Source organism: Argentina anserina, chromosome 3, assembly GCF_933775445.1.
Source record: "Argentina anserina chromosome 3, drPotAnse1.1, whole genome shotgun sequence".
In the NCBI taxonomy this organism is placed as follows: Eukaryota; Viridiplantae; Streptophyta; class Magnoliopsida; order Rosales; family Rosaceae; genus Argentina; species Argentina anserina.
In genome coordinates, this window is record NC_065874.1 from 25,120,734 (window position 1) to 25,146,964 (window position 26,231).

The 26,231-nt window shown below is 35.3% G+C and overlaps 2 protein-coding genes across 3 annotated transcripts; one reads left to right on the plus strand and one right to left on the minus strand.

Moving 5' to 3' along the window:
- Window positions 1-1,408: 1,408 nt before the first annotated feature.
- LOC126786681 (lactoylglutathione lyase) lies at window positions 1,409-7,735 on the minus strand. Of its 2 annotated transcripts, none has more exons than XM_050512580.1 (9): window positions 7,574-7,735; window positions 7,361-7,492; window positions 7,206-7,267; window positions 6,316-6,376; window positions 5,645-5,724; window positions 5,483-5,553; window positions 3,703-3,792; window positions 2,173-2,274; window positions 1,409-1,688 (listed from the first exon to the last, which is right to left on the minus strand). In XM_050512580.1, the coding sequence occupies exons 1-8, from the start codon at window positions 7,676-7,678 to the stop codon at window positions 2,174-2,176; spliced, it is 702 nt and encodes a 233-aa protein (XP_050368537.1). In that variant the 5' UTR covers window positions 7,679-7,735; the 3' UTR covers window positions 1,409-1,688; window position 2,173. The 2 variants fall into 2 exon arrangements, with proteins under 2 accessions (XP_050368537.1, XP_050368536.1); XM_050512579.1 differs by having other exon boundaries at window positions 1,409-1,746.
- Window positions 7,736-21,768: 14,033 nt separating this feature from the next.
- LOC126786574 (probable CoA ligase CCL7) lies at window positions 21,769-25,828 on the plus strand. The gene is made up of 6 exons (XM_050512427.1): window positions 21,769-22,965; window positions 23,236-23,425; window positions 24,607-24,752; window positions 25,180-25,247; window positions 25,325-25,427; window positions 25,528-25,828. The coding sequence occupies exons 1-6, from the start codon at window positions 21,955-21,957 to the stop codon at window positions 25,639-25,641; spliced, it is 1,632 nt and encodes a 543-aa protein (XP_050368384.1). The 5' UTR covers window positions 21,769-21,954; the 3' UTR covers window positions 25,642-25,828.
- The last annotated feature ends 403 nt before the right edge of the window (window positions 25,829-26,231 follow it).

Consider the following 26,231-nt stretch of genomic DNA (forward strand, 5'->3'; position numbering starts at 1 on the left):
TTCATCAGGAGTGCTTCAACCGCGAATCCATAGTAGCATCCCTAGCAAATTAGAGAACACTGATGTGGTGTTAAGTAGGAATGTGCACCCACAGATGCAACTACGAATGGCTTCAATTCTGGAGGTTACTAAAGTGGGATGAATATGACAAGTATCTTGGCCTCCCAATGCGAGTTGGAAGATCAAAAACTGTCATCGTTTCTTATATTATTGTGAAACTTACATTGATATCATTAGTTGGAAAGGCAGGAAAAGAGGTATAGATCAAGGCAGTTGCTCAAACCATGCCTCTGTACTCTATGAACTGTAATCTATTGCCAAAGGGTCTGTGTGATGATGTGCATAAACTCTGAATGCGCAAGTATTTTCTAATTTGAGGAGACATTGATACCAAAAAGAAGATACTCCGCAGATAGAAGTTGGGAGAGACTTTGTTTAACTAAGCAAGAGGGTTGCGTTTCAAAAACCTGCATGCATATAAATGAGGTTTATATGGTAGCTAGACAAGCATGGATACTGCTTAGAAAGCCAAACTCACATGTTGCGCAGTTATTTGAAGGAAGGTATCCAGTCAGGGGTGACTGTTCTTTCTGGCAGGCTGAACTGGGAAATCGATCTCTTTTTCAAGGCGGAATATTGGAGCTAGTAGACTCTAGACCTGTTCTTGCAGCTAAAGTAGGCTGAAACCTTGGCCATCTCTGAGCTGTGTTAAGAGATTACTTGCGGGTGTCCCAAGCGGGTTATCTCTGTTATATGAGCAATAATGTCTAAAATGTTAGCTATTATATCGTGTTCGGAGTTGTTGCTAAACAAGGGCTACACTAGATGCAGTATTGTAACTGTTTGCTTCATAGCTGTGCAAGACATCCAACTGGATAAAGACCGGCAGTCGGAGGTTGGCAATTTCATTGATGACATAAAGGTCTTTGTATAAGGAAACCTGAGTTCATGCTAAGTTTTGCTCCTAGGACTAGACACACAGCAGCGCATAGGTTCACTGCAGAACCATATGAAAATGCTATTAGTGTATGGCAGGAGAATCCTCGTGATATGCTTAAGGATTGTCTTCAGCTCAAATTGTCATCACCTGCATTGATGAATGATTACCCTTCTTTCAAAAGATGGAAAAAAAAAATGAGATCAATTTTGTGGAGGAACAGAATCTCACGAATCAAGAGTCGCCTTCTGGAGGCAAAGGAAAAGAGGTTAAGCTGTTGGTTCACCACCCTTTTAAGATGTAGATGGAATTTCTTGTCTTTATTTTTAACAAAACCAGTGGTGCATATATCTTATACCAAAAAGTACAACTATTTTGGCAACCTGAGAAAGAAAAGAAAAAAGTGCTCTCCTGCATTTCATCCCATGGAAATGGGTGGCGGATCTGAATTGTCACACAGATAATGGATGATTTCTTTTGGATAGGACTAGGAGATGTTATTATGATGAGGTTTATTTCTGTGTGATAAGGCATACAAGAGATTATCAATGCTGAACAAATAGAGAGACCAATGCTTGAACCGAACAACAGTTAAGTAGACAAAACAAACATAACTTGCCACAGAACTCTCATCTCCAGCAGCAAGTATAACAAAGCACACAGTAAGTGCAAAAAAGGTCCACTTACTAGACTAGGCCCTCAAGTATTAATGACAGCAACAGAGAAGCTCGCCTATAACACCTTAGTCAAACTGCATCAATACCAAATAGATTTTGGTTACACGGCTAGCCATAGAAGTCCGGTCCAACCTTCAACACCAAAACAGGAAATCCAAAGTGACAAAGTTAAGTAAACATGAGCTACACTGACCTATTAATAAATACCCTGAGGACCTCACTTCATCCTTATCCTGAAAAACACACCTTTAAGCTATCTACAGCCCACCATAAAGGCCTAGATCTTTGACAATTGGATGGGCTCAAGTTCCATGAACAGGAATGTATAGATTAAACCGTTCACGGTTTCGCTACTAGAGTCTAGATTGGATTGTTTGGTAGGGAGGGCAAGGATGGTGACACAAGATTAACAAAATGCATAGGTTGGTGAGCCAAATACATAAAAACGAATCTTAATTGGAAAAAAAAAATCTAATGGCCCATATAGATTCACGATTCATTGTAAGCAAGAGAGAAATTAAAGGAAGTAAAAAGTAAACTGAAGGTAGGGTTCCTAACCTCACGAAGCACCCAGAGTGACTTTGCCTATAGTTTTAAGGTCAAAGATCTCGATCCAGTAACCATCTGGATCCTTAATGAATGCTATACCTTTCATCTTTCCTGCAAACAAAATAGTTAAGGACAATGATTTAATATGTAATGAAACAAAAAGAAGCCTCTCTAACTGAAAGCGTGGAAACAGTACATGAGCCACAGTGATTAAAGGACTGATTCCCTATACTGCGCCTTCAAATCAAAGGTTTAATGGTTCGGTGAGACCGACAAACACAAGAAGTCATCGTAGCGAGTCGAATCACAGTGACAAAGTGTTAATAATGGATGGTAGCCGACTGTTGGACTAGCAATGTCAGAGTGATTAAGTGGATCAAAATCGGAGAAGGAGGAGCTGAGAAGAAAGAGGCGAACGTGAGACTGGGTTTTGGAGAGACAGGGGAAGCTACAATAGCAGAGGCACAGATATCGTGGTACGAGAGAAACAATAGAGCAAAATAGGGGAGAGACAAATAAACAGAAACTGAGAGAGATGGGGTTAAACAAAAATAAAAAAATTATTAGGTCAATATTACTAAAGCATATTAAATTTGCAACGCACGTGGCATGTGTCTTTATTAAGTGGTGATACCACCACCAATATTAAGATGGTGAGCCAATTTTAAACCATGTAACAGTACAGTCACTAGTGATGCAGTTCAAAATGGTCAGCCTGACATGGTAACCCTCAAACTTCAAACATTACAGCCATGGCTATACAATTCACTGTAATACTTGATGATCTCACTCTGCACAGAATTTAATTGTTTATTGTAATTGTCTTATGCCAAGAACGAGATCTAGAATCCTTCGTCAACTCCTGTATCCAGAGTTCAGCGGAATATTTATATTAACTAAAGATATACCAATGCACAGAACATATGATGCTAGACAGTTGAAAATGACCTTCTATTAATAACATTTCTGGAAGATATCTTTCGTTTTTCGTTTCCATTTTCCTTTCTCAGACTGTACAAACATGGCTTTAAAATTCATATGACAAGTTACTAACTTCAATCATCAATTAAATAGTTCATCATCTTCTGGTACATAATATAATGGTTTGCAGTGACTATTATATGCCAAGACTTAGATCTACAATCTCCAAAACTTGACTATTTCTGAAGGCCTCAGCTATTAAGATTTCAGTCTAAAATAAATTATTACTCAACAGAACCCAAAGAAAAGAAAATTCTCACAGTTCTTGATGTCTTCCATTGTTATTTAAAGTATCCTTGTTCAGATGACAAATGTCTCAAAGGTTTCAGTACAAATGAAGAGGAAAGTAATGATCTTTCCATAAAATGAAATTTCCGTATTATATTTTATCATTCATTTACACAACATGATCAATCTCTAAGAGTTTATTCAAACACCTACGTCCTCTTATAAAGAACTAAGTTGTCCCAAGCAACGTCCACCCATCATACCAGTTGATATTCATAGATAAGACATCTTATAACTCTTAATAATTGTAAGATAGAAACGAAATCTTACCATCGTCGGGCCTTTTCACAAATTCAACCCCTAGATGTTCAAATCGCTCACATGCCTTGTATGTGTCATCAACAGTAATCCCAATGTGCCCTGATTAACAAAATAAGACAGAGGGTTAATGCCTAAATCTAGAATTTTTCTACTATATTTTCTATCGACGACCCCGGGATAACACATACTTGATTATTGCAGTGCAATAGCCACTCAAGCAGGCTAAAGCACATACCTGATCACATTTTTATCTTACAAGAGGAATGCACATATATAAATGATTGAGAAATATTTAACATTTATATATGCATCAAAATGTGATGGTGTAGTTTTAAATTCTTCTCCCAAATCATTTACGTCAATATGTGATGGTGTTTTAGTTTTTCTTCTTCTCCCAATGATATGCATCAATATGTGATGGTGTCAAAACAATCAAAAAGATTTGGTCTCACATTGCCCTAAGAAGCCTCCCTGAGGAACTTATCATCTATCAGAGTTTTAAAACATTTTGCTGATCCCATCTACTTCTTATTATATATATATATATATATATATTTATATATATATATATATATATATATCTATACATACAATCTCTATCCAAAATGAACCTTCACTCTGAAATTACAGAGTGAAGTTCCAATTTTAGCACACTTTTCGGTCAAATTTTTCATCACAAGTGATTCAATATTTAGGTATGTTATTCAAGATCATCTCTGCAAAATTTAATCCAATTTGGTTATCGTTAAGGTATTAAAATTAGATTAAATCAATGAACGATTTAAATGTGTTTAATGTAAACCGTTCATGTAAATCTCAATTTTGAAAGCTCAAACCATTGTCAAATTGAATGAAACTTTGCAGAGATGATATTAAATAACATACCTAAATATTAAATCACTTGTGATGAAAACATTTGACCGAAAAATGTGCTAAAATTACAGAGTGAATGTTCACTCTGGACAGAGACTGTTATCTATATATATATATATATATATATATATATACAGTCACTATCCAGAGTGAAGCTTCACTCTGAAATTTCAGAGTGAAGTTCTAATTTTGGCACACTTTTCGATCAAAGTTTTTCACCATAAGCGATTTAATATTTAGGTATGCTATTCAAGATCATCTCTACAAAATTTCACATAATTCGGACATCGTTAAGGTATTGATATTAGATTAAATCAATGAATGAATTAAAACTGTTCAACGTGAACCGTTCGTGTAAATCTCAATTTTGAAAGCTCAAACCATTGTCAAATTGGATGAAACTTTGTAGAGATGATCTTGAATAGCATACCTAAATATTGAATCGCTTATGGTGAAAAAATTTGACCGAAAAGTGTGCCAAAATTGGAACTTCACTCTGAAATTTCAGAATGAAGCTTCACTCTGGATAAGGACTGTATATATATATATGTTTACAAAAAAATCCAACCTTATTTGATTATGGTAACATATAACAGACTCTTGTATGCAAATCAACCCAGACCTCTCTAAATTACAAGAGCTAAGGAGGGCCAGCAATCTCCATTCATATACCTCACAAAATATTTGAAAGACAGAAATACCAGTATTATATATACTTTTATGGGCAGGGTAAAGCAATCGTAGTATACCCTACAATAGTGCAAATTTGCAACACTGAGTGCTAATTAACCTGGGGCCACACATACTTACGACATAGTAATGCAACACAGAATGTGGCATTTGGCATCAAATGGATAGTCGGTCAGACTTATGAAAAGGAGAACAGCTACATTACTAAAAAAAATCAAATCTGTACCAAAGCCGCGAGGTTCTGAATTCCCATTGTGATATCCTTTGAATTCTGGATCACTTTCAGTCCCCCAATTACTGTATAATGTTGGTCACCATCAGATATTGACAAAACGCTACCAAACCAGTTGTGACAAAATTGAGTACAAGGAAGTTTTTGATCTCTTACTGTGTCAACTCAATTGTAGCTTTCTGACCAAAGGTCCAAACAGTTCTATCAACTGGCTCAGTAGGAGCTGAGGCAACATCCTGCATCAGAAAAAGGGAAAATAAAGTAGTGTCTCGGCCAAACACCAGGATGCATTTGAGTAGCTAAAAGTCTCCTGCTTTAGATTATAATAGGTTTGGACACGAACAAAAAAGCAAACAACCTGAGACAAAAAGGTTCTTTTTTTTTCTTTTAAAGTTCTCCAGTGAGTAGAGCCATATTATAAGATGTGGCAGATAAGGTAGTAGGCTAGATGGTTCTTAGAATGGCATGCCAAACTATTCATAGTTTTGGAAAACCAAATAATCAATGTAAAGTTGTAAACCTAGCAAACTCTCGTTGTTCATAGTTGGTATTTGCTTTCGGGCTCTTTATTTTATTCAAATATTTCTCAGAAAACAGAACTTGTGACCTAGACGTTAATCTAAATAGATGCATCATACAAAATGTGGGAGATAGGCTACATAGTTCATAGAATGGTATAGAGAACTATCTGTAGTATAATAATTAATCAAAGTATATCTAGTGAATAAATTTTCTTTAATTCATTCATACCTTTCCCAGGAAAAAGTATGTGTGTAACAAGTTAAGACAAAATTTTGAAATACATATGATGATGGTATCAACTTTACCACATAGCCCAGAAAGTACAAAGTAAACTTCATTTCTGGAAAGTCCAGCCTCTTAAGTAGCCTGAAAAATTGAAAGAATAACCATCGATGAGTTATTTGACTTATTTCAAAAGTCTAACAATTCAGAAGCATGATCACATGCACACAAAACACGAGCATCTAACAGTATGCATAAATTAGTTCACACAATGAATACACGGGCATATGTCCCGACGGCAATACACAAATTCCAACTAATTGCATAAACTATTTCAAAATTTTCAATAATGCAAGTGTTTCCATCATGCCATTTCCCAATTAAACTTGACAATCCTGAGCGGATATTACAGAATCCAAAAACAAAAACACCACCGTTTAACAATCATATGACTAATACATACACATACGTTCATCTTTTAAAACATTACTGAAATTCAGTATCCTCTTTGGTGCACGAACCATCAATATGATGATATTGTCCAGCTCCATTTAATGGTTGACTAATTATACGCAGTGATAAATTAGTCCACCACTCCACAGAGCCTATCTAGATTTATCCGTCAATGAGTACATAGAAAAGATGTACAACTTTAACTCACAGTTCATGCAATTCCAGACTTTAAGAAACAAAGAGTTAACATTATATGTATCTAAAGTTACACGAAGTTTATTATATCAAGTGTGATGATAAATGACAAAGAACAAGAACAATTTGGGCAAATTTAGGCATATTCCTTTTCTAGATAAATTTTAAAGCTTTAAAACAGACTCGAAAACTCAATATTTACATAGAACAAACACTTGCTCAACTTGGACTATTAGACAGAGGAAAGATTAACACTATCCTATACATATGAAACAACTAGATCATATAATACTGAATAACACAAGGAAGTAATACACAGACTTACGACATGCCGAGCACACGGGAGTAGAAATCAAGACTGACTTTCGGGTCCTTAATTCGAAACATCTGCAAAACCAAAATTCACAAACAAACAGTTAGCCAAAACAAAACCAACAAGACCAATAGCTTTCAGCAAAACCATGTGAAGGGATTGCATACAGTTTGTTGCATGATGTAACCCCTTGTCTCTTCATCCGGGACGGCCTGGAGACCCGGATTCTTAAACTGCGAATCTTTGTCGTCCGAGGAGGATGCCATTGAAAACAATCGGAAATATCGCAACTTGGGAGCCTGCAAAACGAAAACAGTGAGTGATAGATTGATTACATATGAGAGGAATGAAGGGAGAAAAGTTGTGGGGGTGATTGGGACCTTTGGGCTGGGGAGAAAGAATGGTTTTGTGTAAGGGGGCGATGGAGAGGTTCTGGGTGTGAATCGGATCAGGGAGAGGCGGGAAAAGGCGGCTGTGAGTGACATGGGAGGACTGTGTGAGCGAGAGAGAGAGAGTGTGTGTGTGATCGAGATGAGAGATAGAGATAGGGAGTGTTACCTTGATCGGGTGAAAGATGAAAGCAGACAGTCGACTGGCTCTATATGGGATTTTATATGCGCTCTTTCATTCTACATCACACGCGTCACATTAACAGGATGTGAGGGTTACAATGTGAATGTTTTTCATCAAAACAAAACTCAAGGCATCCAGAGCAAGTGTGTTTGGATACTGTAAATTAATATACATACTCTTGGTCTTGAATTAAATGTACCAGTTATTTGAGCTCTGAGAACAACAAGGAAAACCAACTCTTCGTATTGATAATCTTTGTGTTGAAGCCATAGCCTTTCGTGCTAGCCTCACTGCTGCTTCTATATATTACTTCATGGCCTTTTGAAGGTTCAAGTGGAACGAGACTCAAAAATACTTATTGGCGGTATCAATGGTGTTTACTCAGTTCCTTGGAGAATTCATTCTGTTGTTAACGATATTAAATGGCTTGCGGCTCAGTTCTTGGAGATCTCAGCTTAATCATATTTGGAGAGAAACCAATTTCGTTGCTGATGCAGTTTCCCAGATTGGTCATTCCCCGTGGTGCAAAAATCAAATCTTTTTGCTTTTTAGAGAGTAGAATGAGGTTTCATATAGAACTGATTTGACGCCGTGTGGGTGGGGTTTTCACACATGCACATAGAGCATGTAAAAAGGCTAGTTATCCTTTATTTATTAAAATATATTTTGATATAATCTATGTGTAAGAGTTAGATGACACGGTGTCACTGTCTTATGTATATGGTCGTTCTAAGTGTTAATGTTATAATAGTATTTGGATGGATGAATTGCTTAAGTCGATCATGATGATCAGTTTATGTCTTTATGATGTACAAGTACAAATTCATCTAGGGAACAGATTCTATGCACCTTGCGTTTTTCCGTTGTTTGCACACCGATCATTGTGCGTGTGGTACGTAGTTCACACTATTGAAATTATTACATGAGTTTTCTTCTTAAACCGGAAGCAAATTTGCTCCCCACTTTATTTTCCCAATTTCATCCACACCCAGTTATTTATGCGACACGTGTCCATTCTTATCTAACCACACTAACTATGGTTATTCTTATTAATTTTATTTATTTTTCTGATTTTACTTAATTTTTTTTCCTTTCTTTCTATTATTTCCTTTTTTTTTCTTTAAACAAAACATTAAATCCTAGTATAATTTTTATTGGTGTAGTCAATCAATGCCTAATATATATTCACCAACCAATGTCAATATAAAATTTTCTCTCTTTCAATTTTGAAACTCTTAGCTTTCAGGAAAAAACCACAAGAACAATTCAAGCTTGATTATATTTTTTGCAAGTAAGTATATGTGAACATAGCGAATTCAAGGTATTGGAAAACAAATAAAATAAAGAACAACATTTTACTCCCATTGGAATCTAAGTCAACTAATATATTGTCATCATGCCTTGCAGCGACTAAAAATGCCATAAACAATTTCCAATGTTGAACACTAAAAATTCAAATGATCCTGTTTTGTTTGTTGTTCTAGTTTAACTACATCCTTGATCAAAATATATTAAGAACAGTGAGTGCAAATATCAATCCTCGGTTACAATCATTGTTCTAAATATCGGATATATCGGCCGATATATCGGCGATATATCGGCGATATTTAGAAAACGATACGATATCGCCATATCGGTTGACTATATCGGTCAACGGTCAAATATCGGTCAAACCCCGATATATCGGTCAAATATCGGTCAAACTCCGATATATCGGTCAAACTTTGATTTTTTTATTATTTTCTCAATTTTTGTTTAATTTTTTAATATTTATTTCCTCTTTTTTTTTTTTGAAAAACTTATTTTTTTTTCTTCATTTTTTCATATATATTTTTACTTTATATATTTTAAATATATATGATGAATTTCAAGTCTAAATAATCATTCTTAAATGCCTATTTTTATTATTAGATGTCGTTCGTGTACTTTAATTGTCATTAAATCAAGTATTTATTTTCTTTAGTTTACTTAGTACCGTTTTTTTAGTTTATTTGATACATATTAAAGTATAATTTTATAAATTTTATTGAAAATAAGCAAATCCGATAAAACCGATATATCCCCGATAAAACCGATATATCCCCCGATATATCGTTTTACCTCTCGACCGATACGATACCAAAAATGATATTTAGAACATTGGAAGCATCAACCTCCTGGCAGGACTTCGGCTCGCAGCTGAACAACAACAATGCAGCTAAACCTGCACTGACAGGTCAGGAGCTTCAATGGAGCCAGCAGATTGCAGAACAGAATCCGCAAGAAAGTTGTAGCTTTCTGGAAATGCTTGGTGATGGTGCTACATTTATGAGAAATGAACAACAGCTTGGAGACGTCAACTGTCAATTTTGGAACAGTACATCAATGAACAGCCAAAACCTAAGCCCTAAGCCTTAATTATGAACACTAATATATATATATATATATATATATTTACACATTAATATATATTAAATTATATATAAATTGCCGTGTCGACGCCGTGTCGGGATTTAGGTTTTTAAGATTTGCCGTGTCGCGGTGTCGCGCCGTGTCGGTGTCGCGGTGTCAGTGTCGGTGTCGGTGCTACATAGGTATTACTTGTTGCAATTCATTTGTTTCTGATCCGTTAATCCGTTTAATTTGATTGTTGATTAGAGTCTAATATGCATGTTAATTACGACGTACAGAGTCCTGAGGTTGCTACAGTCGGGCCGTTTGGAATATTGAATCAGCGAGGCGAACCCTTTGATGATGGAATACGCTCAGCAGTGAGAGGTCTGGTTATATGCTATTTTCCAGGGAATACAATTCGATCAGTACGTTCAGTTTGAATATGACAACGACTGAATCTCAGTTTGGTCAGGCAAGCATGGTATAAATAAATTTATGGATACCATACTAGGGATCGTTCGCGGAACAGAAGAAAGAAAAAATGTAACTGATAATAATAAGCTTACGTGAAATTCACCGATTCCTAAACACTGCTTAATTGACGTATAGTTATAATTTGATGACTGGTTTATGCAGATTAGGTTCAATTATCCCGATGAATTTTTTACATCAGTTTATGGATCTTATATGAATGGCTGGAGCGGGAGCGGTAGTTATATCATTTCGCTTACCTTCAACACCAACAGAAGAACTTTCGGACCCTTTGGATCTCCTGAACATTGCAACGCCACAGGCTCTTTTACAATTCATGATCCCGGAAGTAAAATTGTTGGAAACTAAATGTTTTAACACGTCCATGTATTGGACTTTGGTGAACGTGGCAGATTCTTAATCCATCAAAGTGTCTATATCCACCTGGACGTCCTTCTCAAACCAAACTCAAGAAAGATGACAGACCCCAAATCCAGAATCATTTCACAGTTAAAGATACTCAAGTTAATTAGCGGAAACAATGGAAACAACAATGGAGCTTTTTATTTGGGCGACACAGGAATATGAAAGCAAAGTATTATATCACGGAAGCACACATTGCCAATGTTTTCAAGGAAAATTCTGTTTTCAAAGACGAAAGTGATGACGATCGAAAGGTGATCGACTAGGTGCCTCACACGCAAGATGAGTGTACGTATATGAATAAGGTGCTGAGGCAACCATTTCCAATTACAATTAGTAGGTACAATGATACATTGCATTCACAAATTCTCATATCTTAGCACTATACATCACATTTTCGCAAATAGTAGCTTCGTACGTGGAAGAGGATCAGAATTGAAAAGCTTGTACGTGGTTCTACTGAAAAAATAATGTTACGAATTGAAGATCATTAAATAGTGAAATTAACGTAACTACTACTTTATTGGCGTTGAATTTTCGATACTGCCCTAATTTCCCAAATTTGTAAATTTTTTAATGGTACCTGAGGTATGGCTAGTTTGACATTGATACCTAATGTTTCAAACATGACAATTAGATTTTATATGACACTTTAATACTTACGCCATCTCCAACCCAAAAAGCTAAAAACAACCTCAGGGATAACAAATTTGTCTTGAAAAGTTAAACTATTCATTAATGTGACATCAACCGTCTCCAACCCGTTAGGGCTAAATTTTTAACCATAAATACTATTTTCATATTTCAATATGTTATTATATGTTTAAGTATTATAATTTTGTATTAGATTCTTATTTTAAGTAAATAAGTTATTGTTATAATTATAAAATTAGTTCTGACATTTTAATTATATATTTTAATTGAAATTATTCTAACGTCTCACTTTCAAATTTTAGATGATATATCATTCAACCATTTTTAACGTAATAATATATATTAACAAAAAAAAACTGAAGCAATCACATTGAGATGAGAAGATAAAAATAAAGCAATAAATAAATCAAGTGTTTTGTTATATGTTCATATTAGACTATTTTGTTTAATCCATTCAAGTAGGCACCATGCATAGTTTTAATCATCAAAATTAAAATTAATCATATTAATCATCAAGATTAAAATTTATTTCATTAATCAATTAAAATTAAAATTAATTTTAATAATCATCAAAATTAAAATTAATTGTATTAATTATCAAAATTGTAATTGTATAAATCAACAAAAAATAAAATTAATTTTACTAATTATTGAAATAAAAATAATTATACTAATCATCATCAAAATTAAAATTAATTATAGTAATCATCAAAATTAAAATTCATTGTATTAATAAAAATATTAAAATTAATTATAGTTAATGAAATGTGGGAGACCTATTGAATAAACAAATGAGAATAAAAACTCACTCAAATGGCTAAAATGTTTTAGCCCTTAACAATGTCTTTTAGCCCTCAACTAATGCATTTTAGCCCTCAACTAATGCATTTTAGCCCTTAACTTAAGGGGGTTAGAGATGAAGAGGGCTAAATGAAAGCATTTTAGCCCTTAACTTGGGTGGGTTTGAGATGGCCTAATGTCAACTAATTGAAGGTTAAAATAGATATTAAAGTAAATATGTATAACCATATAATAAAAAAACATGAGTTTTATGTGTACTATTAATTGTTTTTTGCGTTTAAGTTAATATTTTTAGGTCATGTTGATAGCATAAGTCAGTTTTATGTTTATGAACTTTAATTGTCTCACAAATTTACTCTGTGAGGCTATATTATCAACATAAAACATTCTTGTGAGTATTTAAATTACAAATTCTAGATTTTCTAAGTAAAAATCTAATTTTCACCTTCAATTAAAGTTTAAAATTAATTCATGTTTATATTCTTGCAAACAATACAAAAATGATGTATAACAAGAATTAGCCTTAAAGCCATAAAACTCTGGGCACGTTTACTTACTCAAAATAGATTTCATCAAGAATATATGGTTAAAGAAATGAGTGATGGAATGAAATTAATATAGAGATTTTGAATTTCATCAAGCATTTACTTACTGTATGGAATTAGAATTAGGAATTGAACTAATTCCGGTTTGATTACTAAAATAACCGTAAAAATGCAGTTATACATTTCAGTCACTCTTATTGCAAACTGTTCTATATATTGTGATACGGCCCATCCCAAATATAACCCTAAAAGAGGTTTACCGAAAATTTCGGTATGGTCTCCCTTGAAAGTAGTCAACCCAACCTGCAACAACCAGTGTTCTAAAAATCGGGATATATCGGGGATATATCGGCGATATATTGGTGATATTTAGAAACCGATAGGATAAATGCCATATCGCCTTAATATATCGGTCAACTCAAAATATCGGGTCAACATGCGATATATTGGGGATATATCGGTGGATTTTTGTTTCTTTTGACTTTTTTTTTCGGTGGACTTTTTTTTGGTTAACTTTTTTTTCGGGGACTTTTTTTTCGATGATTTTTTTTTCATTGACTTTTTGTTTCGATGATTTTTTTTCTTGTTACTTTTTTTTCGGTGATTTTTTTTAAGGAGACGATGTCATTTTGAGGAATTTCAACGCAAATAGTCAGAAGGTGATTTATGAAGATGATTTTATCTCAGAAGATGAGGATGAAGATAATGAAGAATATGAGTTTGATTTTGATTCTGATGATGAGAGAGTTTATAATGCATGAATTCATAATCAATATCTCAATCTATCTTTTGTGCACCTATTTTTGTTCAATTAGTACTTAGTAGTTAATATTATTTGGTATATTTTGAATATTTTGAAGTATATGTTTATAAATATATTAAATTTAAATTAAAAATTAACAAAAATGATAAATCCGATATAATCCGATATATCTCGATATATCCCCGTTATATCCTTATTTTACAAAACCGATACGATGCCGATAACCGATATTTAGACCATTGGTTACAATGATGGAGCCTCTGACATTGAAGGATCTTCAAAGTTTAGATGGCGAGTTGATCCTTGAGATCTTGATCGGACAGTATCCTATCAAATATACGTATGACGATATTAGTTTTATTATGAAATGAGAAAATATTAGTAATATATAAACTAGGATTAGAAAGTTACAAACCTGTGAGTGCATGATTGAGTAATTGCCTAACGTCGGGGAAATAACTTGGTAACCAAGCGCTTGGTTAGGAATGGTTTGAGAACTAGAAGCCCCAACTTGGTAAACATGTGGGCTTGGTTAGGAATGGTTTGAGAACTAGAAGCCCCAACTTGGTAAACATGTGGTTGTAAAGGGTTGACTTGAGCAAAAGAAGCTAGTGACAATAATTCGTATGAAAATTTTGTAGATATGGCTGGAACACTAGAAGTTGTAGGAATACCTGGACATAAGAATCTTCTGATGTCCTTCATAACCAATTCGAGATGGTTCCTGTACATTCATAAACCAATGTCAAATACATTATCTTTCAATTTTGAATGAACTTTGAATAGTTGTAAAATTCACCTAGCTATATGGCAAATATGGATTCGAAGGGCCAACAATCTCGTGTCCATTTGAGTTGGATTCTTAAATAACTGCGGTTTGGGAATAATTAGTGTGATTTTAATAGATGAAGCGCATAAGAAGAAAATTATACATGTATATAAATTATGAACTAACCTTTTTTTTTTGGATGAGCCTCTTCTTTTCTTTGGTACTGATGCAGTGTTCTCTTCATCTAGTGCTGCATTTTGTTCTTTTTGCCTGGACTACTCACTCTTTTTTCTTTGATTTTTAGAACCTAAGACATTATTTCATTTTCCCTTATTCTGAGGTTTACGTTTCTTCAATGGATCTCTAAAACCAAATTTGCATTATTTTCATGCATTTCATTGTTAAAGTCCAAATCACAATTTGTTCCATCATGTCCCATTCCGGCCTGCAAGGTACCATCTAACACTGCCTCCAAGTCTATCAATTTAGACTCAACCATAGTGCATGTTTTCTTGTATATTGAACCCTTCACTACAACTCTCTGTGCTATTTGAGATAAGTGACTTTATTGAATAATGGAAGATGAGCTAGGAGCACTTACATTTACCTCAGTTGACTCTAAACCACGCCTAGCATCATATCTCCATCTCTTTAGGTAATATTCAAATGGTAACGAAGACACAGCCAACTCACGAAATAGTTTCAATGCATGTGAGCAAAGAATCCCTTCAAATTTAAATCTGTTGCAGCTGTATATAATCAAATCATTTGTAGGATAATATGTAATTGACCTTCTCAAACATGGATTGCCCGGTCTTTCCACCACATATGTTTGTGTAATGCCATCATCACTTTCTAACTCCAATTTCAAATCCAAGCATCTTTTGTACTCACCTTGAAAGAGATAGAAAATATTTTTTGTGTACCTATTTGCTGCTTCTACCTCCACTTTCCAATTTGATAAAAAGATACGCTTTGTTTGTGAAGTTGCAACCTCTGCAAGTCTCTCTTTTTCTCTTCGATCATCTAGTGCTAGTTCATATTGTTGGATCCACTCGCGAAGATAAAGATTCCTATAAAAGATTTTTTTTTAAGAATTTATTTATGTTTTCACTTCTTAATGTTGTTGGCATGCCTACAAAACAAACAGTTAAACTTGCTTTAATAACAAAAACCTGTTTGAAAACATAATGATATAATAATCACACTATCAAGTGATAAGAATCAGTGTCAAAAACAATTTATATATATTAATATATATACCTGCACAAAATGGGATCGTCCTTAGACTTGTGCCCATTTTTCACGTTACTCATACAAGTTCTGTAACCAAGAGTTATCATTCAAGCCATAATTTTCGACTAATGAGTTTCAACTTGACTTGAATTCGTTAATGGTCTCTGGATCATACACACAACTTCTGAAATCTTGTGAGAATGTCGAGAACTCTTGAAAGACATGACTTAAATGTTTTGATGCATTTTGAAAGATGTGCCACAAGCAAAGACGGTGATGAGAATCAGGAAATACTTCCCTAGGCAGTTGAGATTGATGCAGCTTGGTCTGTAAATATGGTCTTCGGTTTCTTTCCTGCCATAGCTTGTACGAAAACTTCAAACAACCATGTACATGCATATCTGGTCTCGCCATCTAATAATCCACACCCATATAGGATAGTTTGACCATGATGATTAATACCAATTATTGGAGCACAAACCATTTCATAGTTGTTAGTTTTGAATGTTGTATCAAAGGCAACAACATCACCAAATAGGGCATAATCTTGTCTTGATTTCCCATCACAATAGAAAACACCCCAAATCTCATTCTCCTCATTCGTTCGAATTTCATAGAAAAAGGACACGTTCTCACTTTTCTTTTTCTTGAAATAAGCAAGCAAGTTATTCGCATCACCCTTTTGCAGCAACGTTGCCCGCTTTCTTTGAATGAAGTTGTTGCAATTTGTTTGAGTAAAATTTAGATTTTGGTGCCCGTTTGCTTCAACAATCATGTACCTGTAAATTTATGATGGCTTGAACCCAACATTGCTCATCTGATTCATGAATCCACCTTGAGAAGTCTCTATGTTTCGATGTGATCTTAAAGCATGTGAAAGTGATGGAGAAACTACATCATGGTTATGTTCATAATGAAATGTTGTCACATCAAACTTTCCATCTTCTTGAAGCCTAATATCAAGTTGTGCCTTGCATCCACATCTTCGGTCGTCTCTTTTTCTTGTTAGTGTGTTTTTTTTCTTATAGAAATCTTCACGAGAGCAAGTATATAATCTTTTCCATACTAAACCACTTTTATTTTTATTGACTCTCTGCTTTCTCACACTAAACCCAATAGTTTTAGCATAAGAATTGTAAAAAACATATGCATCTTCCTCAGTGTCAAACATCATACCAAGAGCTGGAACAACAATAGGTTCTTCAATATCTTTTGGAGGTTCCTCATTACTTTCACCGAAAGTAGTGGCATTGTCATCTCTCGTTTGCTCATCATTGTTCATCATACCCAAACTTTCTGAATACAAATCTGACTGTGCATAATCCATTGTTTCATCAAGATTACCAAAATCATGAGCACAAATTTCTCCCTCTAAAAATTCCATATTGCGCAATATATAATAAGCAATTTCTGCATAATATATCATAAGAAACCACAAGATGAGTCATAATCGAGTACGTATTAGTATAATACAGTGCAGTTCTATATTTGATATAGTTATACTGAGCTACAAAGATACTAGTTTATGGCATATATACTTTATACATAATTGATAATTAAGTCGAAGATGCATATACAATGAATATGGAAGGAAACGAAAAACAGAAACAGAAACGAAATAAACTTTCATATAATAACTATAAGTGGAGAAGGCAGAAACCTTGGCTACTATTCCAAGTACTGCATCTAGAGTTCATACCTTGTTCACGCAAGCTAACAAAAGGAAAGATTGTGAGGAGGAGAAGGCAGAAACCCAAACATTTTTTCTTATGTTCTAATTTGCAGAACTCGACTTGGAGACGGAAGGAGACTCCAACAAATTGGAGAAGGCAGAAAGAGTAAACATTGTTTCCAATAAATTAAATTAATAAAAGTAACCATGGTTAGTGTGGTTAAGTTAGATGAGACACGTGTTGCATAGATAACTAGGTGGGGATGAAAGTGGGAAAATAAGGTGGGGAGCAAATTTGCTCTCTCTTAAACCCTCTTGGCATCAGTTTTCTTTTGCTTACTTTCCCTGTCGACCCCACTAACTCACCACTCACTCTCTCTCTCTGGGTTTCTTCTCGAGATTTAAGTTTGGAGGAGTGGAGGGACAAAGCAGATTTTATCAGATGAAAGATAGAAGAAGCACATTTTTTGCTTCACCCATTGTTTGTTTTTGTCCTTAGCCCTTGTAACCAGTTCAAAACACAATCTAGCATTGTACTTTGCCGGATCATGGATTTTAGGACGATGTTGAACTTCCCCATGGCCGAACTCCTCTCCATCACTCCATTACCGGCTCTAGCTTCACCCCGAATTTAAATGAGAACGACTCCAATTTCATTAGAAAATCAAATCTGCAATTCATCTCCGCACGACGGTGATCAAAGTAGGTGTTTTGGAGAGTTTCAAATGAAGATGGAGGCAACCGTTGTTGCCGGAATTGAAGAGAGAGAAATGATTAAATAAAAAGGTTAAAACAGAAAACTAACACACTATTAATTTAAGGGAAAATTATAAAATAATATCATTTCCCATCTTATATTAGAAAAAAACTCATGACTTATTTTTCAATTATAAAAAAAGTCATCTCATTTCATAGAAAATTAAAAATAGTCAACAATTCTTAAATAAAATTAGAAAATAATCACTTTTTAAATAATTTTCGGACTGTTTATCATTTCTTACACTCTTTTCCAGCTATAACTTTGTCGTCCAGTGATAGATTTTAAGTGTGTTGCTACTATTGGAAAGATATCTCTCCTCTCTTTTATTTGATATCATACTCACTCCGAATCGACCATCGTACAAAGCGCAGTAACCCTCGCAAGGGGTTGTCGTCGTTCATAATAGTGCTCTAAGCTATTCCTGCAAAACTGGAGCTCAAGACTCTATAATTATAGTTATTCTCTTCATTATGAGTATCCTTATACTAATATCCTTTGAATTTTAGCATAATTTTTCTTATTTAGACATTTATCTTGACATGTCACACTACCTGTCACACTACCTATCATACTACATGTCACACATCTTGGCGCAAAACAATGTTTAGGGTTTAGTTTTAGCATTTTGGGTTTAGGGTTTAAGGTTTAGCGTCACACTACCTGTTACACTGCTTTTCTGTGATTGTTGTGACAAGAAGAAATGCGAAAGGAAGAAGAATAATAATAATTAGAAATAACGAACTTTTCTCTATAGTTATGTGATTTTGAACTTCTCAAATCAACTCATACGATCCAAATATCGACATTAATGTTGTCGTATAGAACACCACCTGATGAATCGTTTTAAGACAATAAATAAAATCATGTAGGAGATAGTATAGTGGTTAGTAAAGGTTATCGTTATAGGCCAGGGATTGAGGGTACTCTACAATATAGAGCATTAGTAAATAATATCTACAGTATTCACACACACATATATATATATAAGAGGTTTAAAAGAGTTGACGTTTGTTTCTAAATTCCTATGAAAACAAATATAATTATATACAGGTGATCATCCTTATTGCACACACACACAAAACATGAAAATCACATACTCATGTTCTCTCAATTCTAGCAAAACAAAGCATGCATATAACATAATCAAATCAACTCCTTAGATGAAAACAGCCCTCCGTAGCCAAGTAAGCATCTAATTTCTTCCAAATTTTCCTAAGTATTAGCCCAACACAGCCAAAACACAAAGAAATATTTCATGCAAAAACAATCATGCGCAGTCAAGTTATTACATGAATCATTAAGCATGAAGAACAAAGTTGAACATGTAAATATAGGAGTATAGCCCTACGCAGCTAAATACCCTATACTAACATACTATCTATGACCCTCTACCAATTAACTCATGTTAACCCTACGCAGTCCAAACATAAGCCATGTTACATAGTATTAAGCATCAGAATCATAGATATACAATTTTGAACATACATGAATCATATTATTAGAAAATCATATGATAACATAAGAATAATAAAACACACACATAGATTAATAATCTAAATAAAACAAATAGTAGAAGAACAAGATGAAAGACACAAAGATTGAATTAAAATAAAAAGAAGAATTCATAGAGTTACACTTATTATCGTCGAAACTCCGAGCACAACTACTATGATTACATAAGAGGGCAACAACCAAGGAAAAAGAAAAACATAAACAAACTATGATTATGGAGTAGAGAAAGATAGGGCAGAAGATGGAGAACTGGTGGTGCGGCAAAAAGAATGTCCCCAACTCCTTAATTAAGTCTCATGTATATAGGAAAGAAACCCTATAAAGTTGAATTAATCTTGACCCTTCTTTTAGATGATTCTAAAGTGATCCAAAGACTTGAAATCATTCATTTATATATATCCATAATTGATGCTCAGAAGCCTTAGTAAAAGCCCACTTTGTGGCTGCATCTTCTTTCCTTTCTTGACTATGATTGCTTCTCCTCGGACAGTTCGACATATGCTCAGTAAATCAAGCATAATTTCCTCCTAAAAATTGATATTATTGTGATTTTAACGGATTTGAAAACTAGACTCATAGGGCTTTCCATCGATATAGTACTCATAACTTTTATCCATGTAAATTTCCAGCTATGATCCGTCGAAGTTGACTATTCTGCATAAGCAAAATCATGATTCCGGGTTTCATTGCTCCTTTTGGTCCTTTAAACATATACCTAAAAACAATAAACTAAGTTAAAATTGATATTATTAAGAGAATAATTAAACTAAATGAGAGAGATAACATATTAAGAACGTCACATTATATGCTCCTGTCACCACCAGTCATACAAAGCATTCATCAGCTTCACTACCAGTCACAACACCAGTCACACAAAACATTTGTCAGCTACATTATCAGTTACACCACCAGTCAAATGAACATTATTCTGTGACAGGTAGTGTGATTGGTAAATTGACCCCCAACCACACTTTCAGTCACACTAACATTGTTTTATGACGGGTAGTGTGTCATGTAAAGTTGTAACTGTAATGAGTAATGTGACGGGTAGTGTGACATGGAGATCGAAAACACATGAAGGGGTGAAGGGGTTGGAATTTGGATTTCTGATAAGCACCCAAAGAATAGCTATGGTCACCCATATTTGGATCTTCTCCAACAAAGAAGTCTAGACCTTCAACATCGCCTCCACCACTACATCTGCAAACCGCAACTCCACCCCGCCGACAATCTCACACCTCTGCCCCGCGCTGTTGCTTTGCACCTCCACCCTGCAGCTCCACCCCGCAGCTCCACTGTGTTTGCAAGCCATAAGTCTACCCCGCGCCGATGATCTCACGCCTCTACCCCGCACCTCCACCCTGCGCTGATAAACCCTGCACCTCCTCAGTGAGCCATCTATGATATTTTCCAACGGGTTCAAAGACTCGGTTGTTGTTTCGGTTGAGAGGTTTCCATAATGACATTCTTGTAAATACTTCAAACTTCAGTGACAACAGTATAAGAAATTTAGGAAACTGAATTTTTTAATAATTTTTAAATTTTGATTGACTTTCAAATGTGTATTTTTTATAAGAATTCCATTTCATATAAAAATCAAGAGCCACGTGTTAAACAAAAATTCAACGTTGGGCTGGTGACCGCATACTGGTGGAACACCAAATACGCTCACATTTATCTAATACAATTGGTCGATTTTGTTTTTGAAAGGAACAATGAAATGAAAACAAAAACAACCACATCCTCAGGGAAAATTCTACGCTGACATGCAGTCTGTTTATTATGTGTGTGCAAAAACAAATTTGACCTTAATATGGACCACAGGATTTTTAAAGTTTAGAATTGAATAGTTAGGATTTTGATCTGCACGGTGTGCAGTGTTGCACATAGACAAATCCCATCCACACTTTAATCGTTAACTCATGTCAACGACCACAAGTCCATAACTCTACTGCCGGAAAAAGGCCGCTAACTTTTATTTTCAATATTTCAAGGCCGTAACTTGAAACCTACCACAATCGTGGCATTGATCATCTCCTCAGCCTGCACGTAACTAATAATAGACAGCTCCCTCCATATCTTCAGCACTTTGGTTCTGTGCAGCAACTTCCTACTTCTAGCCCCCAAAATATTTAAACAAAATTCGACATAGCTTCCTATCAAACCCATCCCACCAATCATCACTCTGTCTTGTCATTCTTAATCTGCAATGGAGAAATCTGGGTACGGCCGTGATGGAGTTTTCAGGTCACTCAGACCCCCTCTGGTACTACCCAGAGACCCAAACCTCACAATGGTCTCTTTCCTCTTCAACAACTCTTCTTCTTATCCAAACAAACCTGCCCTCATTGATGCCGAGTCCTCTCAAACCCTGTCCTTCTCTCAGCTCAAGTCCATCGTCATCAAGGTTGCCCATGGCTTAGTCCATCTTGGTATCAAGAAAAACGACGTGGTTCTCATTTTTGCACCCAATTCAATCCAGTTTCCTATCTGTTTCCTTGGGATTATTGCCATTGGTGCCATTGCAACAACCTCGAATCCTCTTTACACTGTTTCAGAGCTTTCCAAGCAAGTCAAGGACTCCAACCCGAAGCTGGTTATAACTGTTCCTGAGTTATGGGACAAGGTGAAGGCTTTGAATCTTCCAGCAGTGATTTTGGGACCGGAAGGTTCATGTTCCCAAGTTGAACCCACTTCAAGAGTTGTGGGTTTTCATGATTTGGTTCTGTCATGTGGGTCTGTCTCGGATTTTCCTAGTGTTAACTTTAAGCAGACTGATACTGCTGCGCTGTTGTACTCTTCTGGCACAACAGGCCTCAGCAAAGGTGTGGTTCTGACTCATAGGAATTTCATTGCTTCGTCTCTGATGATTACACAGGATCAAGAACTGACTGGAGAGATGCACGATGTATATCTTTGTGTGCTGCCAATGTTCCATGTGTTTGGATTGGCTGTCATTACTTACGCGCAGCTGCGTAGAGGAAATGCTGTGATTTCAATGTCCAGGTTCAATCTGGAGAAGATTTTGATGACTATTGAGAAGTATAAGGTCACACATATGTGGGTTGTGCCTCCTATTATACTTGCTCTGTCAAAGGACAGCGTGGTTAAGAAGTACAACCTTTCGTCGTTGAAGCATATTGGGTCTGGTGCAGCTCCTCTGGGGAAAGAGTTGATGGAGGAGTGTGCAAAAATTATTCCTCAAGGCGTAGTTTCTCAGGTAGTGGATCATGCTCATCCTAATTTATAGCGTGTTTGACGCTTATGGCTTTGAAGTAGTTTCTCTTGCATAAGTTATTTTATTAAAGATGCTTAGCTAATGTGAAGTATTGAAATTGGGTAGTGAAAAGAGTAGTCATAATCTAATGTAGCAAACACTAGGGGTGTGAAGACGTTCTCTTTGGAGATCAGCTTGTTTTGCTTGTTACCACAATTTAGTAGCTTGGAGTTTAAAACTTCTTCATTGGTTAGATATCTGCTTGTTTTGCAGGGTTATGGTATGACAGAAACCTGTGGAATTGTTTCAGTTGAAAATTTGCTGGTGGGACCTCGACATAGTGGTTCAGCTGGCACTCTTGTTTCCGGAGTTGAATCTCAGATAGTCAGTGTAGATACACTTAAACCTCTCCCTCCAAAGCAGCTGGGGGAGATATGGGTTAGGGGGCCTAATATGATGATAGGTAAGTGCTGTTCAGTTTACTTGTTAATTTTACAGAAAAGAAAGAACAATTATTCTGCATTTGGAGAAATCAGCTTACTCATGATTTTCCTGCATTTGAACTGGCAGCTCATGCCATCGGCATTGCCATCCACAGTTCATTTGCATTGGATCCATAGTTGATTAGAGAATGCATAATTTTTTTCTGGCAATTAGTTTGCTTTTATAACAATGAAAATTAGTTTGCTTTTGTAACAATGAACATGAGATACGATGGACCGGTTTTTATGACAGTTTCTGCAGTAGAAATTTTGATTGATATTTATAGGTCTCGTGTCTGACAGCCTGCACATAGTCGTGAGAAAAGATAATTTTCCCCTTGGGAGGGGTGAATGTAACATCTATGCCACATTGTAAGATAGCTAAGTAGGTTGGGTTAATTTATCAATTCTGATAACCAATTTTGGCAGAAGCTGCACTGTGTTGTTAAACTATGAGTTTGTTCAAGTATCATTGCTGACTGCAACATATTTCAAAGGATATAGTGGAAATCTGCAATTGCTAGAATATTGTCAAGTATCATCTAAGAAGCCAAATGATGCTTTTTTCTGTTTACAATTCATCTAATTTTTATAACTTTTAGAATAGGCAGAGCTCTTATACCGCCTTGTTCATCCCAATGAGATAATATATTTGGTCATTTTCATGTGGATAGCGCCTCCTTCCCTCACAATAATCACTTTTTCCTGGCCGAAACTTTTATGTGGAATGTTTTTAAAGAAATTGAAGTTGGTCTGCCTCTAAATGAATAATATATATTTTACCACAATAACAAAGCATAAGCATTAAAGACTTCATAAGACATAAGAATCTAATTGCCCTTCCACTTATCTATTTTTAGAATAGATTAAGAACACTTTAAGAAGTATCCTGGATACATGTCAATATGATGCATATATTAAGAGTTACTAGTTTAACAGACAAAAGCACTTTCTTTTTTTAGTGAGATTCTCAGTTATGGATGCCTTAGATCAATAAGTTATTCATATCTATATAGGTTGGAAACCTTTGCTTTAGATTTGTCCATCAGATATATTTGACTAGAATTTTGTAGGGAAGTTTCATCGAGTTATATAAAGTTTTTATATGCTGTTGCAGCATTCCTGCATATGATAATGTCATGATTGAGTTACTCATTTTCAGGTTACTTCAACAACCCACAGGCCACCCAGCAAACTTTAGATAAAAATGGTTGGGTACATACGGGAGATCTTGGATACTTCGACGAAAGTGGCCAACTTTTTGTGGTTGACCGAATTAAAGAACTCATCAAGTATAAAGGTTATCAGGTAAGTTCGGCTTTTGATGTAAATAATAAACGCATAAAATGTGTACTGGCCATTTTGGTTCTAACTAGTTCTACTGGATATAAGTTTCTATATGAAATAATAATAATTAAAATGAAAAAATAACCCATGTTCTTGTTTTCTATGTAAGTGGCAACTTCTCCTGTCCTTTGGCTAATCAGATGATCACCATGTTCTCAATTTAAATTAAACTGTCCACTGTGGCAATATATCCTGTCATATGGCTATTTATATGATTACCGGGTTCTTAAAATGAAATAGACTTTGTCATGTTGTTTTCCTCCCTTACATCATAGACATCAAACAAATCCTTTGATCCGACTGTTCTTATTTAATGTATGTTCTGTACATCCCAGTTTACTATTGATTATTGAATCGTGTTTGCTTTGCTTTTGTCGTCTTCTTCTAGGTAGCACCAGCTGAACTTGAAGGCCTACTAGTTTCGCACCCTGAAATATTAGATGCCGTTGTTATCCCGTAAGTTGTAATCACTCAAAGTTCTTAACTTGTATTAATCACGGGACTTGAATAGTTGGGATATTTGCGCCATACAGATTTCCTGATGCTGAAGCTGGTGAGGTCCCTGTTGCATATGTCGTACGCTTGCCAAACAGTTCACTGACTGAAGAAGATATCAAGAGCTTTATAGCGAGTCAGGTAAGGAGGCAACGTCAAGGAAGAAACTTCAGCTTGCAATCTGAACCTTGATGCTATAATTGTCATCTTGCATTGTGATCCATTTTAAATCTTGAAACAGGTTGCATCGTTCAAAAGACTGCGACGAGTGACATTCATAAACACTGTCCCCAAGTCAGCATCAGGAAAAATCCTCAGAAGAGAGCTCATAGAGAAAGTACGCTCCAAAATATAAGGACGTGTTCCGCAGTCTCTTGTTGGTTAATTGGATGGAGACCAAGTCACATGGAAGATCAGAAGAAGCTCAGAATGTAGCTTAAAATAAATGTAGCTAATAATACAAAATGTAACATGGGATATCTTGTATTGATTCTTTTACTTGGGTCCAAATGGGCACAAACTGCTCCAAATGTTGCACTCTTTGTTGCTGACCAAAAAATGTACTCCTCGTCCCTAGTACTCTCGTTTTGTTATGTGGAGAGAAATAGGTAGTAAATTTATCTCAGAAGTCAGAATCAAAGAATATAAACCATGGGGAGAAAATATAAGGGATTATCGAGTGATGAGTGATGGTTCGTATACACTATGATTTATACTAGTGGCATTTCTTCACATCCCAAGTGGTCACCAATCTTTTTCTCTCAATGAGTTCCCTCACTTCCCTGTCCTTCTCGCATCATTTCAAGCACATCTTCCAGCAACTCTATATAATGTTGATATCAAGAATACACTACTAAGCAAAATGGGTTATCACACTGATTTTATCTATCAATGTACTTTGAGGGGGGCTAATACTCATCAAACGTGGATTTAAAAGCCCGTGTG